This window comes from Dermochelys coriacea, chromosome 11 (assembly GCF_009764565.3).
Source record: "Dermochelys coriacea isolate rDerCor1 chromosome 11, rDerCor1.pri.v4, whole genome shotgun sequence".
NCBI lineage: Eukaryota > Metazoa > Chordata > Testudines > Dermochelyidae > Dermochelys > Dermochelys coriacea.
In genome coordinates, this window is record NC_050078.2 from 51137519 (window position 1) to 51157969 (window position 20451).

Genomic DNA, 20451 nt, shown 5'->3' on the forward strand with positions numbered 1-20451 from the left:
TAATAAAACTGGGATTTTTCCGCTTGGAAAAGAGATGACTAAGGGGGGATATGATAGTGGTCTATAAAATCCTGACTGGTGTGGAGAAAGTAAATAAGGAAGTGTTATTTACTCCTTCTCATAACACTCAAACTAGGGGTCAGCAAATGAAATTAATAGGCAGCATGTTTAAAACAAACAAAAGGAAGTATTTCTTCATACAACGCACAATCAGCCTAGAGAACTCTTTGCGAGAGGATGTTGTAAAGGCCAAGACAATAAAAGGATTCAAAAAAGAGCGAGATAAATTCATGGAGGATTGGTCCATCAATGGCTATTAGCCAGGATGGGCAGGGATGGTGTCCCTAGCTTCTGTTTGTCAGAAGCTGGGAATGGGTGACGGGATGGATCACTTGATGATTACCTGTTCTGTTCATTCCCTCTGGGGCACCTGGCATTGGCCACTGTCAGGAGACAGGATACTGGGCTAGATGGACCTTTGGTCTGACCCAGTATGGCTATTCTTATGTTCTTATGTCACCATTCATGTTTTGCCTCTACTACAAGTTCTGTGGAATGGAGTACAGATGCTAAGATCTGTTTTCTTTCAAATACTTACTATAACTAGTGTATACTATATAATACTCAGAGCTTTACACAAGCATTTATCTGGCAATATACAATCAGGAAGCTTTACCATGTTATGAGCTCTGAAGACTAAAGACTCTAAATTGTGCATTATGGTCTAAGTGCTGCATGGTTTCCTCTGTTTTAGAGGGAAGTTAAATCCAGTAGATCTCAGCTTGAGAGGTGCAAAAGTGGGGGAAAACCACCACTTCCCAGTGATCCTGCAGAAGGCTCTCTTAGGGGTTGGAACAGAATCTCTGACTAAGGAAATGCTTATTACAGACTGGAGTTCCCCAAAAGAATTGTGGGCACTTGCTGACAGTCTATGGGAGGATGGCTATTGGGGCATGGAAGGGGATTCATGGGTTTGATGGGAGGCAAACCCTCTATAATTTCTGAGGCAACGTAATCTGCCACCCAAAAATAATTAGGAAGAAACTCAGCATATCTATGCGTCTACTCACGTTATTCCTCTGTAGGGGGAACAAGGGTTCTTAAGTTGTCCCTAAGTAATGTGTGTCGCTCTTGTTAACCTTTGTGGGAGTTAATTTAGAAGCATTTTGCATGTTGATTCTACATGACAAACTAGCACTGGATCATAATTGGTAAATTCAGGACAGGGACATAAGCTTTTTTTAATATATGTAGTATCCATTACCTGCAGTTATTTCTGGTGATTTATGACTTTGTACCCTAGCTCTTTGCATGGGCATTTTGCAAGTTCATTCCTCCTTGTAAGAGGGGATTAGCTATGAAGAATTGCAACATTACCCTTTTAGAGAACCTGCTGAACAGGAAGTTTGGAGGCTTTACCCACCAGTGGAGGGTCTCCACCTACCAGTCCAGTGGATCCAGGAAAAGCAAAGGACAGAATACTAGAATCTGCCAAGAATGGTCTCTAATGCACTGGCTCCTATTGGCAATCTCTGCCCTTTTCTGTGTTTTAGTGACACTGCACTTAAGGTTTCATTCTAAATGATTGCTTTAAATTTGTAGTAAACTAGAAACAGAATATGTCTGAATAATTCCACCTCCCACCCTCTAGGATGCCAAATCAGGTGAATGCTCAGTGGGGAGGGGGTGCTAACTGCTAAATGGATGATTAAAATAATCCCTTGAAGTGTGAATTCCTCCAAAATATCTCATTACTAGGTTCACAAATATTTCTATAGAAAAAAATGAAAATACCCCTTTCCCACATTCCTTCTAACTAACTGACTAACTGTCCTTCTAACATGACAACTTAAGATAATGTCCCAAGCGTAACTGATTTTTCCTTCTAGTTATGCTTCAAGCTTCCTTGTTAATTAGCATATGCTTGAAAGAGCAACAGCCAATTATTGAATATCTTTGTGTTATGGCTTAAGGAAGATTTTGTTCTCCCGTTCTTTTTTTAGTTCCTCTGTTATGATTACGTATATTTACCAAGTTGTTGGGGAGATGTGAGTAGAGATGCATGGCATTAGCTGATTTCTATTTATAAGTAACAAACAAACAAAAAAATTTAAAGGACTCGGAACCAAGGTGTGCTCATTGGTCCCATTGCAACACATATACAACTTTTAGGCACATGAGCTGTCCCAGTCAAGTTAATGGGACTACTCCAATGTTTAACGTTATGCATATGCTTAAGTATCTGGCTGAACTGGGGCCATTGGTGACTTGGATAATGGAGTGGAGAGTGCGCTTATGACACCAAACTGAGAGGCATTGCAAGAACTTTGGAGGATAGGATTACGATTCAAAATGATCTTGATAAATTGAAGAATGGTGTGAAATCAACAAGATGAAATTCAATAAAGAGAAGTGCAAAGTACTATACTTAGGAAGGAAAAATCAAACGCAAAATGGGGTATAACTGGCTAGGCAACAGTGCTGCTGAGAAAGATCTGAGCATTACAGTGGAGCACAAATTGAATATGAGTCAACAATGTGATGCAGTTGTGCAAAAGGTAAATACCAGTCTGGGATGTATTAATGGAAGTATCATATGTAAGACACAGGAGGTAATTGTTCCACTGTACTCAGCACTAGTGGGGTCTTAGCTGGAATACTGTGACTAGTTTTAGGCACCACACTTTAAGAAAGATGTGGACAAATTGTGAGAGTTCAGAGGAGAGCAACAAAAATGATCAAAGGTTTAGAAAAAAATCACCAATAAGGAATGGTTAAGAAAACTGGGTATATTTAATCCTGAGAAAAGAGGATGGAAGAGAGACCTGATGATAGTCTTCAAATATGTTCAGAGCTGTTACAAAGAGGATGGTGATCAATTCTTCTCTGTGTCCACTGAAGACAGGACAAGAAGGAATCTGCTTAATCAACAACAAGGGAGATTTAGATGAGATATTAGGAAAACCTTTCTAACTAAGGGAATTAAGCATTAGAATCGGCTCCAAAGGGATATTGTAGAATCTCCATCACTGGAGGTTTTTAAGAACAGGTTAGATCAAAACCTGTCAGGGATGTTCTAGGTATGCTTGATTGTGCCTCAGCATGGGGGTTTGTGTGTCCCTTGCAGCCCTATATTGCTATGGTTCTATGATTTTTAGCCTATGTAATGATCTAATAACTTTTGCTTTCTCACTATAGATTCATAAATTTTAAGGCCATAAAAGACCATTGTGATCATATTAGATAGTCTGACCTCCTGCAACAGTGTAGGACATTGAATTTCACCTACTAATTGGTGCATCAGTTCAGTAACTTTTGGTTGAGTTTGAACATATTTTTTAGAAAGCATTCAGTTTTAATTTAAAGACTCCAAGTGATAGACGATGTTAATTACTGTTTGTTAAACCTTTGCACCTTATTTCTAATCTGAATTTGTCTAGCTTTAGTTTCCAGACAGTCTATCTTGTTACAGTTTTGTCTGGTAGATTAAAGAGCCTTACATTTTATCAAATATCTTCTCCCTGCTTAGGTACTTATACATTGTGATCAGGTTTCCTTTTAAAGCTTGTTTTTGATAAACTAAAAAGATTGAGTTCCCTACGTTTTTCAGTGTAAGGCATGTTAGCCAGTCCAATTCATTCCTGTGGCACATCTTTGTACACTTCCTAAATTTTCCTGTCTGCAGTGTGGATACCCGAACTAGATACAGTATTTCAGAAGTGGACTCACCAGTACAGCATAGATGAAGTATAATAACCTCCTTGTTCCTATTTGATATTTCCTTATTTATACATCCAAGGATCTCATTAGATTCTATCGCCACAACATCACACTGGGAGCTTCTGTTCAGTTGGTTAGCCACAATGACTCCTAAGCACTTGTCTGAGTCCCTGCTTTCCGGGATACAGTCCCCTATCTTGTAAGTTTCGCCTTGCATTTAGCCATATTGAAACACATATTGTTTGATTGTGCTCAGCTAACCAAGCAATGCACATCACTTCCTAACAGGGGCCTCTCTTTGTGATTATTTTTCATCTGATCAACCTTTTCTCATCTGCAAACTTTATCAACAATGATTTACTTTCTATTGTTTGCCACACTCTATTGCTTTTTGTTTAAAATGAGATTTTAAGCTCTTTAGAGCAGGCGTTGCATCTTCCTTTGTGTTTGTACAATGCCTAGTGCAATGGAGCCCCAGGCCTCAGTGGATCTTTGAGTGCTGTTGCAATTCAAATAAATAAATAACAATGAATAGTTCAAAACCTCACTATTTTGCATAGGTCTATCATACATCTTTGGTCCACTAAGATATGAATCCTGCAAAAATGGAAAAATCAATCCCCACAAATATTGATGCCCAGCTCATTGATATGGCTGACCTCACAGTGAACAAACAACTGGCATCCTGCAGAAAAGGAATGCCTGAAAATTTCAAAGTAATTTGGGCTGACCTTTTAGTGGTCTGTGATTAACATGGACCCTGAAGATAGATATGTCGCTTGCTCTACCCTCCCTTTATACTAACCCTCTTTATTTGCTTTGTGCATTATGATGAATCTGGTATTTTGGAATATTTCTTGTATTTGGAAAAATTAATAAAAATTATAAGTAAAAAACCCTTCACTCTTTCATACATAAACTTAAAACTTTAGCAGCCAAGAAGTTATCACTTCCCACCCAACAGTTAAGTAAACACTCCTCCAGTAACTCTAATAAATATCTAGCAAATAATTTCTGCTGCATTGTTTGGATTAAATAACAATACAAGTACATCTTCATGTGTGCTTTTGGGTCTCCTTCTATGTACAATGGGTTTTATTCACTCTCCATGCACCCCTCCTCCAATATTGCCTAAGTACATATTTAATAGTCATGTCTATCCGTCCTATAGTGTTTGAGATTTACCCATTCTGAAATGAGTATACTGAGCAACTAATTTTCTGTGACAGTTACTGTAGATGGACCTTATCAGCTTGCAAGCTCCATGTGGCTGCTAGCTATTTTTCAGCTTTCTTTCTGTCGACTAGCAAGCCATTTTTATTAGTTTGATGTAATTCACTGAAAGCAGAACACGTAAACATTCTCTTAAAATGATAAAACACGAGTAAAAGCTTACACCTGAAAATGAAAATATTCAGACAACCAGAATGCTGCTGTGAGGTCATCATCCTCAGCTGCTGCTCCAAGCATTGCACTGTTAATGCAATCCTTGAATCCCTATATTAGCTACTCTTCCTTTGTCTACACCTCTGCTCTCGCTTAAGTCTTTGTTACCATTTTCTCTCATTCCCTGTCTCTGTCAGCCCATGACTCCAGCCTAACTGTTTTCTTTGAACTCCTCTGAACCCTATTGTAAGAGTGGGCATTCAGGACTTCCCATTACATATGTGACTAATTTAAAATTGTTGTTTGTTTTTAGCAATATACAGCCTTAATTCTGGCATTTCCTTACTTTTGTATGTTTGCCTTTGCAACCTTTATAAAATTGATTTAACGTAGGTATTTGGGTAATTTAGGTAATTTTGTCTAACTTGAGGATGGAATATAATTATCAAAAGACACAGGCATCCAAGTTTACTTTCTATTTATCACATTATCTTAGCCAAACTTATCCCATTAAATAATTACCCAAATCTTTGAGCTTTCAGCCTTTTATGAGCAAATTGTTTAGAGGTGAAAAATAAACCAAGTCCCCAATCCTAAAATTTACATTAGGAGAGCTATTTTTGAAGTCAGTGCTGCTCTGATGTGTTGGGAATTGCAGGAGACCAACATTTGTTAATATTTAGCACCAATAATTGTATAGTGGGAAAAGGTTGTGTTAGAACTAAGCTTAGCAGGATAGAAACAAGGTATAAGCTCAGTGCAGCACAATGCCTAAATCAGTAGGGAGAGGCCAAGGACAGTGGCTGTAGAGACGAAGAGTTCTGTGTATAGGACGCCAGTAAGATCAAATTTCAGATTTAGTTTTCACTATGTTTGCTACTTTTAACTTTCTGCAACTTTTTCCTTCAAGTTCAAAGGTTCCTAATTATATTCCAGATAATATACTCTAGAGTACACATTATTGTGTAACATGAAAAGAAAGTTCATCTTTGACATTTCCATGAAGAGTTTTTCTATGCGATATGAAATCCTGGAGGGATCTTTATGAAATTTTAAACTCTTTTGCCCTTACAGATAATCAGAAAAAGTCTCCAGAGATTTACACAGCTCATGCAGAGGGAAGTGGAGCTACAGCTATGAAAATTAAACGACCAAAGAAATCACAGCAACCAGGTAATATTTCCTTTTGACTGAACAACTTTACTGAGAATGTGACAGACATTGGACAAAAGCGGACTATTTTTTTTTAATCCAGAAACTTTATGGTCCAGGTCATCATCTGGTGTAAATTGGTTGACTTCAAAGGAGCTACACAGATCTAAACCATCTGTGAATCTGGTAATGATTCAGATAAATTAGATCCTGGATCCTAAACACTTCTGATTGTAGTTTTGCAAAATCAAATTCCCATCAATGAGGTTTGGCAGATGTAAAACCAGCCTCATCGCCCCTCATCTAGTAAATTCATCAATTTAAAAGCATTTTTGTTTCAAACTTCTTTTTTCCTCCTGTGGGTTTGGAATACATATTTTGGGTTTGTTGTGGTTGAACGTCAGGACTAACATGGAGATTGTAAAATCCAGGTTTAAGTCTACACTTGTGCTGGGACAGTTTGATTCATTGAAAAAAATTCTTTTCAATTTGCATCCTAAATGCCTTGAGCTGGAGTGCATGATGTGAAAATGAAGTTGTGTGGATGTACATAAAATATTATGAAATAATTTGAAATAATGAAATTATTTTCATTGTCATGCAAATAAATATAAGATAATAAGAGAGGGGGTTTTAAAAGAGCCTAAATGATTTAGGAATACAAGTTCCACTGACTTTCAGATTTCCTGAATGTCATTGAGATATGTGCTTTTAAATACCTTAGGCACTTTTGAAAATCTTCCTCAGGTGGCAACAACACCAAAATCCAACTGCAATTGAAGTCAAGACATGTTGTGAAGCTCAAATTTATGGCAAATGTGATAAGCTTTGTGAAAGTGTTTTAATTTATTTACACAGAGTAAGAAGATGCCTCATTTTTCTGTACAATAGGATTGTTTATTTTGGTAACCAGAATAATTGATATTAGTTCTTGTAGATTTAAGTAGTAAAATCTAGTCACCTCTGAAATGGATCTGTCCATGTTTATTGCTGCATTATACAATGGGAAGGTTACTATATTATTTCAGCTGGGAGATAACTGTCCTGCCCCTTCTCATGTTCCTCTTCTGAACTGCAATACATACATGCATATATACTCGGGATCAATCTTGTATTGTTCTGGGGCCTGATGGTGAAAAGTGAATAGCACACAGGGATTCTTAATCATGTGCAGGATTCTTCCCTGGTGCACAAATATGTGCTAGCTAGGTGTACTCGACTAACATAGTTCTGTACACCACTATCCAAAAGCAGAATGGTGTGCAGGTGAGTAACATGTCCAATCTCCCAAGTCTATAAATCTTAATCATGAGGATGTTGCATAGAATGTCTGTAGAAAATAAATGTTTGTGTCTTAATTGTGTGCTTTAACCACTGCTACACTCGTGATTGCTGGTAATTGGTGGATCACTGTTCTACTCAAAATGTTCCACGAAGCTTGCAACGTGTTGACTCTTTGTGTACAATCCAGAAAAATGACAAAAATCTTGCTAACACCTCCGATAATTTGGAGTTGTGATATTAATTAAAACCACGTCAAAAGCAATCATGTCTTTATTTAATAGACATGACGACATAGCTATGAAGCATGGGTTTTTTAAGTGATAAATATGTCCATTGCCTTTGTGTTTATATGGGATATTTAAAATACAGTCACTGCAAAAGTAAAATACATCATATCCAATTTTATTTCATAGGATTTTATCATTCAAATTAACCCAGGACCTCATTAACAACTAAGGTCATGTGAATTGGTTCAGTTGCCTCAGAAGTCACTATCACTTCTCAGCAGGAGCTGAACATAAGGCACTGTTGCCTACTCTTGCCATTTTATTATATGTTCTACAATATTTTGGTGGTGTTCTTAAAGCCCCAGCTGATCTGAACCTGTACATTTTGGACCCAACTGTGTAATCCTTACTGTGTTGATGAACAATTATTCAAGAAAATAGCTGCATTGTTACTAGCTCCAATGGGATTAATAATTTTAGGAAGTTCTCACCAATGAGTTCCAAAACCTTGGGCCCTCTAGCTTTTTCCAGTGAGTGGCTGCATGGCTTTCTTATCTTTCTGCTACAGAATATTGTTGTTTTTTTGTTGATTTGCCAGTTAGCGGAAAAGTACTAACCAAAAGCAATTTATGTAAGAAGTAAACAGGGAAATGTTAAGAAAACAAAAATGTTTGTGAAAGTGCCAAGCTAAGCTTAGCTTTGAAAATGATCTCGTAGTATGAAGAAATAAAGATGAGTGTAATTGGCCTATGCACTACAAGGCAAGAAATGATTCCAAATAAATAGCTGTAATTTTTCTTTCCTGAATGAACTCCCAAGTTCTTTGATGAACGTAGCAGAGGAAATTACCACAAGTAACGTTCAAAACCAACAGATATCCAAGATCAGAGGTGATTCATTCTCATGTTGTTGAGGATGTCATTTGTCACCAGTCATTCAGCTAGATATTCATCACCAAACTTCTTCACTGAAATAAAGTTAGATAAATTGGATCAAGAAAACAATGGAAATGTTGTGTAATTGTGTGCATGTTAGGGATTTTCTTTCTTGACATGTATTGAGTTTGTGTGTGTGTGTGTGAATATGAATGGAGAAAAATAAAGAGTAATTCATATATAACATTTCCTTCCATAGTTATCAAAGATTTTTACAGTGTGGGTAAGTATCATTGTCCTCATATTATAGAAGAGGAAACTAAGGGTAAATTAAATTGAAAATATTGAATCACGGAGCAAAGGCACCTGTTCTGTCCACCCCAGTGAAACTGCTATAATAATTTAAGGATCATTTCCCTGGCTAGATTTCAAGGCCAGCCTTACCATATTTAAACTTGCACTGCCCTTGGTATTGTTGATCACTCTCCCCTTCTCTTCATCTTACTAGAGCTGCTTGAATATTTTCCAACAAAACTTGAGGAACTGCAGCCTTGTCCCTGGGGTAGGGAGCCTGCCAGCCTCCCAGTACTCCAGCTAGAGCCTGACCTCTGTTGGTAAGTAGGCTCCCGAATCCCCAGAAGTCAGCCTGACAGCCCCCAGAACCCCAGCTGGAGCTGGAGCTGGAGCTGGATCTCGTGGCACTGGTAGGTTCCCTGCTGCACCAGCCCTGGATTCTGGATGCCTTGGAGTCCCCAGCCAGGGACATTCTTCATGGAGAGGCTGCCCCAGTACCATGGATGCTGAGAGCTGGCCCTAGGATTTCCAGATTCCCAACTCTGTGGCAAGGACCCTGGAAGTCCTAAGAGCCCCATCTCAAGCTAGGAGCCTAGCAGCCCCCAGAGCACTAAGTGCCATTTTCAAAAGTGACTTTGGCACGTAGCCCACAGATCTTGGGAGACAGGCCAGTCCTCGCTTACAGACAGATCCCAACCTGAAGCAAATACTCATCAGTAACCACATACCATACAACAAAAGCACTAACCCAGGAACCTATCCTTGCAACAAATCCTGTTGCCAACTCTGCCCACAGATCTATTCAAGGGACACCATCATAGGACCTAATCACATCAGCCACAGCATAAGAAGCTCATTCACCTGCACAACTACCAATGTGATATATGCCATCATGTGCCAGCAATGCCCCTCGGCCATGTACATTGGCCAAACCGGACAGTCTCTATGCAAAAGAATAAATGGACACAAATCAGACGTCAAGAACCAGTTGGAGAACACTTCAATCTCCCTGGACATTCAATTACAGACCTAAAAGTCACAATTATTCAACAAAAAAACTTCAAAAACAGACTCCAACAAGAAACAGCAGAACTGGAATTAATCTGCAAACTGGACACCATTAAATTAGGCTTGAACAAAGACTGGGAGTGGATGAGTCATTACACTAATTAAAAACTATTTCCCCATGCTAATTTTCCCCCTACTGGTACTAACACCTTCTTGTCAACTGTTTGAAATGGGCCATCCTGATTATCACTACAAAAGTTTTTTTTCTCCTGCTGATAATAGCCCACCTTAATTGATTGGTCTCATTAGAGTTGGTATGGCAACACCCATTTTTTCATGTTCTCTGTATATATATATATCTTCCTACTGTATTTTCCACTACATGCATCTGATGAAGTGGGCTTTAGCCCATGAAAGCTTATGCTCAAATAAATTTGTTAGTCTCTAATGTGCCACAAGTACTCCTCATTCTTTTGGCATGTAGGAGTCTCCACTTTTGAGACTGAGGCTCCAAAGTGCCTCCTAAAGTACTTTTGAAAATTTGACTTTGGCTCCTGAGTCACTTAGGGTGTCTTTTGAAAATTTGAGTCAATGACAGGTGGATAAAACCAAAATATGACAATATCAATTATTATTTTTATGTGATGTCTATTCTTTTGTTTGAGAAGGCCATGAAAAGCACTGATCAGAGTTAATAAAAAAGGGCTCTCCTTCCTTAGAGTAACAGCATGAGGAGAGGAGAGTGTTGAACCTCAATGCACATTTTATGTTGTTCAACCTTAAAGAACTCTTCTGGACCCTATTAACAAAATGCTGAGGTGGCCTGAGCCTCTTTTGAAATGAATAGGTATAGTTTGGATGGGGTTATTTTTTCCCAAATGACATCAGAAATCAAGTGTATTTAACAAAGAAAAATAACGCGTCTCAGAGATAAACTATAAGATTTGAGAAGTGTCTATTTTTCACTTTATAGGTCTGTTATTAAAATCATAATTCACAAGGTACCCTTGGCACTATGTTTTTACAGCTTAGTTTGCTCTTATTAATCTCTCTGTCTCTCCCAATAGATTTGTATCTGATATCAATTACAGTCCTAAATTAAGATGAAAAATTCAGAGGTAAAATGTTCAGTGTTGTCTGATGATAAGACAAATCCAGGTCAAAATGAAAGAATGGGAAAAAACAACTTGGATCCAGTGCCTTCTGACAAATACAAGTATTGGTCTGCTAACACAGCAGCATGAAATCACTGCTTTGTGCTTTACAACTAGTCATGTTTGCCTTTAAATGTTGTTAAAAATTTTAAGCTAAAATTAAGGCTGCTTTGCTTCTTTATGGGTCCATGAGGCTGTGATTTCACTGCCCCAATTGCTGGTGGTGAAAACTTTCATTCACCAAATTCTATCAGAACTGTCCTTCAAAGCCATATTTGAATGTGATTTCAGAAAACAATCTTTATAAAGATTGACTACATTCACAATATTATTACAGTATATATGGTTGCTATTTAGGATGTAGCCAATTCAGAGAAAAATTCTGAATGTAATATAGTAACTTTTCCTGGTAAGTGGGGTATCAAGTTAAAATTCAGATCAACTTCTCTTTAACTAAACCTACATGTTAAGAAAAGCACACCTAAAATACTTGAAAAGATGTACAAAGTCTAAAAATCAGTGGTTGAAATTTCTACAGGCCAGATTCTACCACCATGACATTAAGTGGTACCTTAGTGCACTAGTTCCCCTGAAACCAATGGCATTACTTGAAGAGTCCTGCATTATGTGCCAGCATGGAAAAGCCCCAGTGAAATCAATGGGATTCTGCCCTCAGAAATCATAAGGCTTGGAGCTTAAGACACTTCATGGTATTGGGAAGGCTCTTTCTGTAGCCCTAGACAATGTACAGTTTTTGCGGGATTTTTTATAAATAAATACATTCTCTTTTCACATGTACTGTGATGGATTTGACACTGATATATTTAGGATTAGATGGGCATTTTGGGTGGTACCTAATGGGCACAAATATAAACCAAATCTAAACACAGGGTTGAATTTGTGCTGATTCAAACCTCATGCCAATCAACGAGGTAATGAGGTGTAAATCAGAGCAACATTTGGCCCAAGGCCTTTCAGAACATTTTTCCTGAACATTTCAACAACAAACTATTTTTGCACAGATGCTGTACACTGGAGAAAGCTATTTTTGAGGTGATTCATATCCTGATGTTCATAAACAATGCAATCATTTCTGTACTAAAATGTGAAACATTTCCACTGGGTGTCGAAGAAAAAATCTACAACATAGTGTACCTGTTCTAAAATATACTCATGGTTACATGATTCATCAATCAAACATGATTACACTCTGATAGAGAGCACTCAATGGTTATTTTTACACAGTCATTTAAGACCTTATTTTTGAAGTTGTTCACTGTCTAATGTAGTAGAGCTACTTACCACTACTGTGCTGGCATTGTATTATATTGTAGCTGCTGATTTCACAGAATGAATCGCTAGAATCTGACCCTCTTAGTTTCACATTTTGATTACTATAATGTCTCCCTGTCTGGCCCCCATAACAATCACAATCCAGTTCATACAAAACATAGCAGCTAAGATCTTTTACCTTGCCGATCACTCTGACCACATCTTTTCCATCCCACCTTATGAATCTTCCATCTGACTCCCTGTTTTCCATCACAAGTTTAAATATCTTGTCCTTGTCTTCAAAGCCATTTACAAAGTGTCCCCACTTTACTTTTATATCCTTGGGCTCTAACCATGTTCTCCACCCCCTTCCCCCCGTTTAGTGAAGATCCTAGCCCTGCATGGCCATTAGTTTGCTATTGCCACAAATGTCTCCATTTTTCCCTCTCCACATGGAACATCTCCCTCAGTGATCCATAAGAATCAACTTGCTTCTGCTCATCTTGCAAATCCTTGCTTCTGACCCTCTTCTGTCTTGGGGGCTATAAGATATCAACCAACTACAGATGAACTTGCATGAATAACAGTCTGGTCACTCGATTACAGACCTAAAAGTTTTAATTCTTCAACAAAAAAACTTAAAAAAAACAGACTCCAATGAGAGACTGCTGAATTGGAATTAATTTGCAAACTGGACACCATTACATTAGGCTTGAATAAAGACTGGGAGTGGATGTGTCATCACACAAAATAAAACTATTTCTTCATGTTTATTCTCCCCCCCCCCACTGTTCCTCACACGTTCTTATCAACTGCTGGAAATGGCCCACCTTGATTATCACTCCAAATGTTTTTTTTTTCTCTCCTTCTGGTAATAGCTCACCTTACCTGATCACTCTCGTTAAAGTGTGTATGGTAAACCCACTGTTTCATGTTCTCTGTGTATATAAAATCTCCCCACTGTATTTTCCACTGCATGCATCTGATGAAATGAGCTGTAGCTCATGAAAGCTTATGCTTAAATAAATGTGTTAGTCTCTAAGGTGCCACAAGTACTCCTTTTCTTTTTGCGGACACAGACAAACACGGCTGCTACTCTGAAACCAGTCAGAGATAGCTGATTGTACTTATTTATTTATCATCTGTTATACTCTGTGTTTTGATCAGATTGTAAACTCCCTGGGGCAGAGACAATGTATTCTTCATCTACCACCATGTTGTCCTAAACCTCCATGGGGCTGTTAAGTGTTACCAAAATAAAAACAAATAGTGATATTGACATAATAATCTTTTCAAATAAGCCCTGTGATCACTATTATGTTGGGGATGATGATTTTCTGTTAGGATTAGATCAAGGTTACAAAAAGTCAATTATTCATAAAGGCACATCATCTCTTTTCTCAGAACAAGAGAATTTTTGCAGCCAAAACTTTGTAAACTGGCAGGGAAGTTGCTCAGAGTCTAAGAGCTGACAGGCAGCTTGCAAACAGATGGAAGAGCCCTGCTCTTTGTGAACTTTTGCCTTAGAAAGTTAGAAAGAGAGAGGAAAAAAAGAGAGAGAAGAAATGATCATTAGTGAAGTGAACATTTGTTCTAAATTAAATTTTTCTTATTCAGTCACATATTTACAAGGAGTTTTTAAAAATAAATTGAAATATTGCCAAATAGCCTAAAAATTATTTAGTTTCCAGCAAACAGGTGTCTTGTAATTTTTTCATGAGGGTGATCTGAACACTTTTGCTTTTTATGTGCTAGAAGATCGTGTGTACAATTTTTAAAATATATTTTTGAAGTTACAAGCATCTAAATGGTATGGTGGTGGCCTAGAATCTGGATGATATCACAGATTGTATCAAAAAATGTGAACAAAACTTTCCTCCCTGCTCCATTTAGCCTCCAGTTTTGATTACAATTGTAAATTTATTTAAAAGAAATGCAAATTACGCTTGGGTAGGAAAAGCACATGCTGCCTATGATCTTTACTCTAGTAGTATAACTCAGTGACTTAACTTTGTTATACTGGGAATTGTGATATACTGGGAATTGTGAGTCTTCTAACTCTGATTTTCAAGCTCCAACCAAAGACCATCATGGGAGCCATCTCTGGTGATCCAGGTGAATATAGAATTCTAACTCTAATAACATTGATAATAGAGGCGTACGTAAGAATTTATGTACATTACATTGTTTTAAATATTTTTCTGGGTATGAAAAATATTTCTTCCTTCCTTCATACAATATATAGGACTCTTTCCTCATTGTATCACTATTTACTGTGTTAGCCCAAAGTTTTAATTCTTAGAACTTGACTACACACACAACTATGTTTTACACACTGGATAGTTTATTTTCTAATTCAATTTAGTTAAACTGATATGAACCCCTCAGTGGGTCCTCTAAAATTTGCACCAAACTTATATCGTTTTATTTTAGCTTGGTAATTTACCGAATTATTGTTGTTGTTTGTGGGTTTCTAAAACTTTCATACACAAATCCCTCCCCTTCTTCTCCTTGTCCCATGGCCCCAGCCCCCAACTCCATGTCATGGCATGTCCGTTTGGCTGATGAACTAAGAAAAGGTGACTTTTCCTCTCTTTGGAGGATAGGAAAATCCCCGCAACATTAGACAAATGGTTGCTGCACTTCCATGAAGGTTTGAGCATGCTTGCAACAGTTTTTTATTTTTAAGTGGTTCAAAAAACCTACAGTAAACCTAGAAGATTCTTAGTGCAGGTCTGATATGTGTTTGTTTTTGCATCCTGTTATTTAGTGCACAACGAAGAATAAACATTGAACTGTTTTGTATAATGGGAACTGTCCCAGTTGTATGGGAAGAATCACAGTTTGCACTATTGTCACCCCATTCCTATCAAAAACAGCTTATAAATCTAGTTAGATCTGAAATGTCTCCAAAAGTTAATTGTGCAACAAATGCTGTCTCGGTAATATCATTCATTATCTTGTGCTTTCTCTCTTCTTAAATAGCCTTTATTGCTTAGCAGGTTGCAACTTACTACTAGCAAGAATGCATTATTCAAGCCTTTCGCTGTTCCACAGCAAGTGACAACTTGTCATGTTTTTAATTGTCTCCCTTGAACTCCACAGATACGATTCCTCCAACCATAACAAATTGCCCATGGGACATCACCATAACCACTGAGACTGATCCAGTACTGGTCACCTGGGAACAACCTGAAATTAGCAACAGTGGAGTGTTTACTTCAATAGCTTCAATATCCAGTGGCTCCTGCTTCCGGTATGGAACTCATCAAGTGCAATACACCGCCCATGATGAAGCAGGAAATGAAGCCTCCTGCCAGTTTAAAGTTACCATCAAAAGTAAGTGCTATTATTGACTGAAGTTTAAGAAAGGAAAAACAATCGGGATCCTGAAAACTTTTATTAACTAGATTTACGAATTAGAAATAGAGCTGTTTGCTTTAATGCTACCTCCTTGGCAGCAATATTTCCTGTAAACAGTTGGATGTTCACCAAACCATGAATATTTTGCTGTTCATATCAAGTCCTATGTACCAAGTGATGTGATTATATTAGGTGTAATAAAAATTGCATTCTTATATCTTTCAAGTACATTTTGTTGCCAGTTGGCCAGATCCTCTGCTGGCTTCAATAGATAGGTCTTCATTAACACCAGGAAACAGTTGCGGTAACTGTTGGAAAATCTTTTTAATGACAACCACTGTTTCCCTGAGATGTGAGCTAGAGCTAAGAAGTAGTCAGCCAAGGACTGAAATATTCAGAAAGCACTTATTGTCCGACACTGATTCCCTGCAGCACTGACTTCCGAAAACGGTGCTTTCCAAAATGAAGTTAAAACTGGTAACACTGTTCCAGCTACTACTCTATACCCAGTAGTAATACCTTGTCTACACACACCAACTGTACCGATTTTAGCTGAACTGTTTAAGAAACTGATGTACTTAAGTCAGTACAATCACCATTGTGTGGACAATCTTAAATTGGTTTGAGTACCTTACATTGATTTAAGCTAAATTAGTATAAGGCTTTCTCAACTGATTTAAGAATGTCCCCACAAGGGGGTTGCACCTCCTTTACTATATCAGTTTCTAATGATTTAGTTAAATTAACACAATTTTTATGTGTAGAAAGTCCTGGCATTTGAAAGATCCTGATGAAGATCAATGGCAAATGGATATACCAGTTCTTTAGTCAGTAGCGTTTGGATTTTTTAAAAAAATAATTAGGACTTCTCTGAAATTTGCCAGGTTGTTTCTTAGGTCTCATTGTAAATTAAACTGCTCTATTTTAAGCACAAAGATTTTTTGCTACCATTGATTAACATTTTTAAATGAAAAGGAAAATGCAAGTGATACTTGAGTTAAGCCACGATGCTGACAACTTGATCATTAGAGGTGGAAGAAAGAAAAAATAGAAAATTACTTTTCCTGTTGGGATCTCCTAGAAGCCATAATGTAACAGCAAAATTCATCAATGTGGTGGGAGAGAGCATTAAAGATGTTTACTTAATATCTGTGTTTTGTAACGATGTGAACAGTTTCACTATACAAAACCCCACAATCATATGTGTCATTTCTGCTGTGTCTATATTAAGGAATTTTGTAAAACCTTCCTCACCATCAATCAAATGCAGAACAGGCTTTGACAGGCTTAATTAAGGTGGTCAAATACTAGCAATTTCTTGAACCTCATGGCTGGTGCTGGCACGAATGAGGATTTTATTGTCAAATCTCCAAGTGTGGACACATATTACTGATGTATATTGTATATTATTCTTTTGCCATATTTTTAATATAAAAATAACATTCATAGAAGAGCACTCCCTTTTCCATAAATATTCCATACCTTACCTTTTCCCCTTTCACAATGGGATCTTCCCCATAACTACAGCTTGCACAATAGCTGTAGAATTTGATGAGACAATTAAATATCCATGTCATTACAGAATGCTACACTTACCCCACAAATTGCAGTAGGTGATGGATGCAAAAAATGCACTAACTTTTATAGGATTTAGTTTTCACAAGAAAACTGAAGCAGTTTAAATTATGGTCTAATACTATACTTAACAGTGATTTACTTAAACTGGTGCAAAAGACTGTGTGGGCATTCTTATTTCAGTTTACACTATGTTTATTTTGGATTATCTTAAATTGATTAGGAATTTGGTTTAAGCTAAATTGAAATAAGGCAGTTTTAAACTGGAATAAGAGTCTCTACTTGGGGATTTGCACTGTTTAACTAAATGGATTTATAAACTAATGTAAGTTGAACTAGAGCAATTGTGTTTACATGTTTTTATTTTCCCACAAATTATTATATCAAAACAGAACAATAAATTTATGATGTTTTTCGTTGGACTCTGTTCTGCTATTTAGAAGAGAACTAATAACACATATTGTTGTACCATGATAACACCACACCAGCTCTGTCCAGCCAAGCAGCCTAGATGATTCAAGATGTCATATTTATTTTTAAAAAAATACTTTGGCTGTTTATCAGGAAGTGACTTCAATGAGGAAGCACAGTAATTCAATTATCAAACACTTCTCTCTGTCAACTAAATGCACATGAGCTGAATGTAAGAAAAAATATCTATTTACACTTACTCATCTTGTATAGGTCATTACTGTGACATGGAGCCTGATTATCCCCTCTTGTAAACAGGGAGGTGGCTTTGTAGGGATTGTAGAGGGAAATGGAAAATTCCATGAACATCTACAAAGTGATCAGTCCATTGTGTGGGACAAGCCATGGTTCTGCTCCCAGGGCTATCAGCTGGGAAGAGCTGTGCCTCCATATCAGTCTTGGGCCCTTTGCCCCTTCTGCTCCTGGGAAAAATGGGTCAGCTGGAGACAAACTATCAGAGAATCCTCAGGTTACTTTGGAGGGGATCAGCTACATGGAAAGAAAATGGAAGAGAAGGAAGGTGAGGGAGACAGGCCGGGGAGAAGGGGGTAAGGAGGGGCAGGTGTGGAGTGAAGTTGAGGTGAAAAGACTGGGGAGAGGAGAGGTGAGGGGAGGGGCGGGATTGGAACACAGGGCCAAGAAAGACAGAACTTAGTACAAATTTGATTGAAATGGCCAATGGTGGAAAAGGTCCCTGCTTTGGTTGCTTCTGGTCCGACTGATTGAATCTCTGGCTGGCTTCTGGTGCCCCCAGAGTGTGTGGGGTCCCTTCTGCACAGTTTTGGCTGGGGGGGGCGGTATGGTGCCCTGGCTGGGTCCCATATACTCTTACCCCACCAGTGCAGCAATCCCTGCTTTGGCTGCTACTGGCTCTATTGGCTGGAGTCTCTGGCTGGCTTCTCTCTGTGGTTTTCCCCAAGGCCACAAGGCTGGATGGGGGATACACCATGTGGATCCTAGTGACCCCAGAGAAGGGAGTGTGTGTGTGGGAGGGGTTCCCTACACTGTTCTGGGTCCTGGGGTCTAGCTAAAATATTAAGATCCTCTTGAATTTTTTGAATAATAAGAACATGTCACATTTGTAGAGTGATTTATATTCAAAGATATCAAAGTGCTTTACAAAGATGGGTAGGTGTCATTACGCCCATTTTACAGAGATTTAAAGTAAGGAAACCTGTGGCAGAGTCAGGAACTGCTGTGCACATGCCTGGTCTTTAATCCCCAGACTATATTTCTAAGTCTAATTCTGCAATCAACTCTCTGTCTCAGTGTAACAACGATTTGTTGTTTAGTGATGTGTCAGATATGTATGTGTGCATAGTGAAGAGCTATTTATAAAGTACTGTGGGATGTGAAAGATGTTTTATTTTATTCAGAAGAAGAACGCAACTGATAGGTTAACACACACATACACGGAGTAAATGCTACTATTTTTCCTGTCAGCCCTGGCTGGCCTATATAACTGTGATTCCTTTCTTTCAGCACATACTCCAACCATGAAACATTCCTAGGGGAATGATTCCTCAGGAATGTGTAAGCCAGAGCAAACATTGTGCTCTGAAAGGCAGCATCCCCTTCTTGTGTCACTGTAAACAAGAGGGGTTGAAATACCATGGTTGACTAAAAGGTTGTGCACTATATATTAACTAAAATTCATGGAGCAAAAGTGTTCAAGCTACATAGCATGCATTTATTGCTTTAAGAGTTTTTTTTTAAATGGGGAAGGGACTCCCTGGAGAAGAGGTAAACAGACTCAGATCTGCCTATTTCAATATCAAATGGTGTTAGTTAAATACTTTAGTGGATGTACACTTAAGCGTGAACAATATACACTGTCTCTCTTCATGGGGAGTTGACAGTATCCATTGTCTCAAAGACAGTAACTCCTTTGAAATGCAAGAATTTAGAGTGAAAGATTGCTTTGAAGTTTCATTAGCTCCCTTTCGCTTAAGCCCCAGATGGCAGACCCAGCATCATCAACACAGTTTTGATTACTTGTGGTACCTTAGAGACTAACAAATTTATTTGAGCATAAGCTTTCGTGAACTACAGCTCACTTCATCGAATGCATCCGATGAAGTGAGCTGTAGCTCACGAAAGCTTATGCTCAAATAAATTTGTTAGTCTCTGAGGTGCCACAAGTACTTCTGTTCTTTCTGCAGATACAGACTAACATGGCTGCTATTCTGAAACAGTTTTGATTGATGCCTGTATTGTGACTACATGTAGTGATTCTTCATTACACTCACATGGTCATGGCAAAGGATATAATGGGTTTGAATTGAGTTAAAAACATCTTCCCAGAGACATTTGGGAGATGGTTGAAGAGCAGTAATGGAGAAAGTGACTGGTCAGAGAGTGGCACTGAACGTAGACGAGTTTGCTGGAGATAGAAAGGGCCATGTTACACATGTGAGTTAGAGAGCTAGCACCTCAGCTGATGTAAATCAGTTTAACTCCATTATTTATGCCAGTTTATGCCGGCTGAGGATTTGACCCATCAGCTGTATTTTGCTTTTGTCATATATTGCTGTTCGTGAGTATGCACAACTAAATGAGCTGATATAATATCCTGTCTGGTTCAAGACATTGCTCTGCTACACAGTAAAACTAGATTCACAGCTAATCAAATAATGGGGAACTAATTTTGCAAAAAAATTCAATTTGTTT

The 20451-nt window shown here is 38.1% G+C and overlaps 1 protein-coding gene across 1 annotated transcript in view; it reads left to right on the forward strand.

Moving 5' to 3' along the window:
• Positions 1-20451, forward strand: part of LOC122458159 (sushi repeat-containing protein SRPX-like) — a 93642-nt gene that overhangs the window by 72343 nt on the left and 848 nt on the right. The window contains exons 3-4 of the mRNA XM_043505451.1: positions 6181-6279; positions 15478-15711. Coding sequence (XP_043361386.1) covers positions 6243-6279; positions 15478-15711 — 271 coding nt within the window. The 5' untranslated portion in view covers positions 6181-6242. The remainder of the gene's footprint in view (positions 1-6180; positions 6280-15477; positions 15712-20451) is intronic.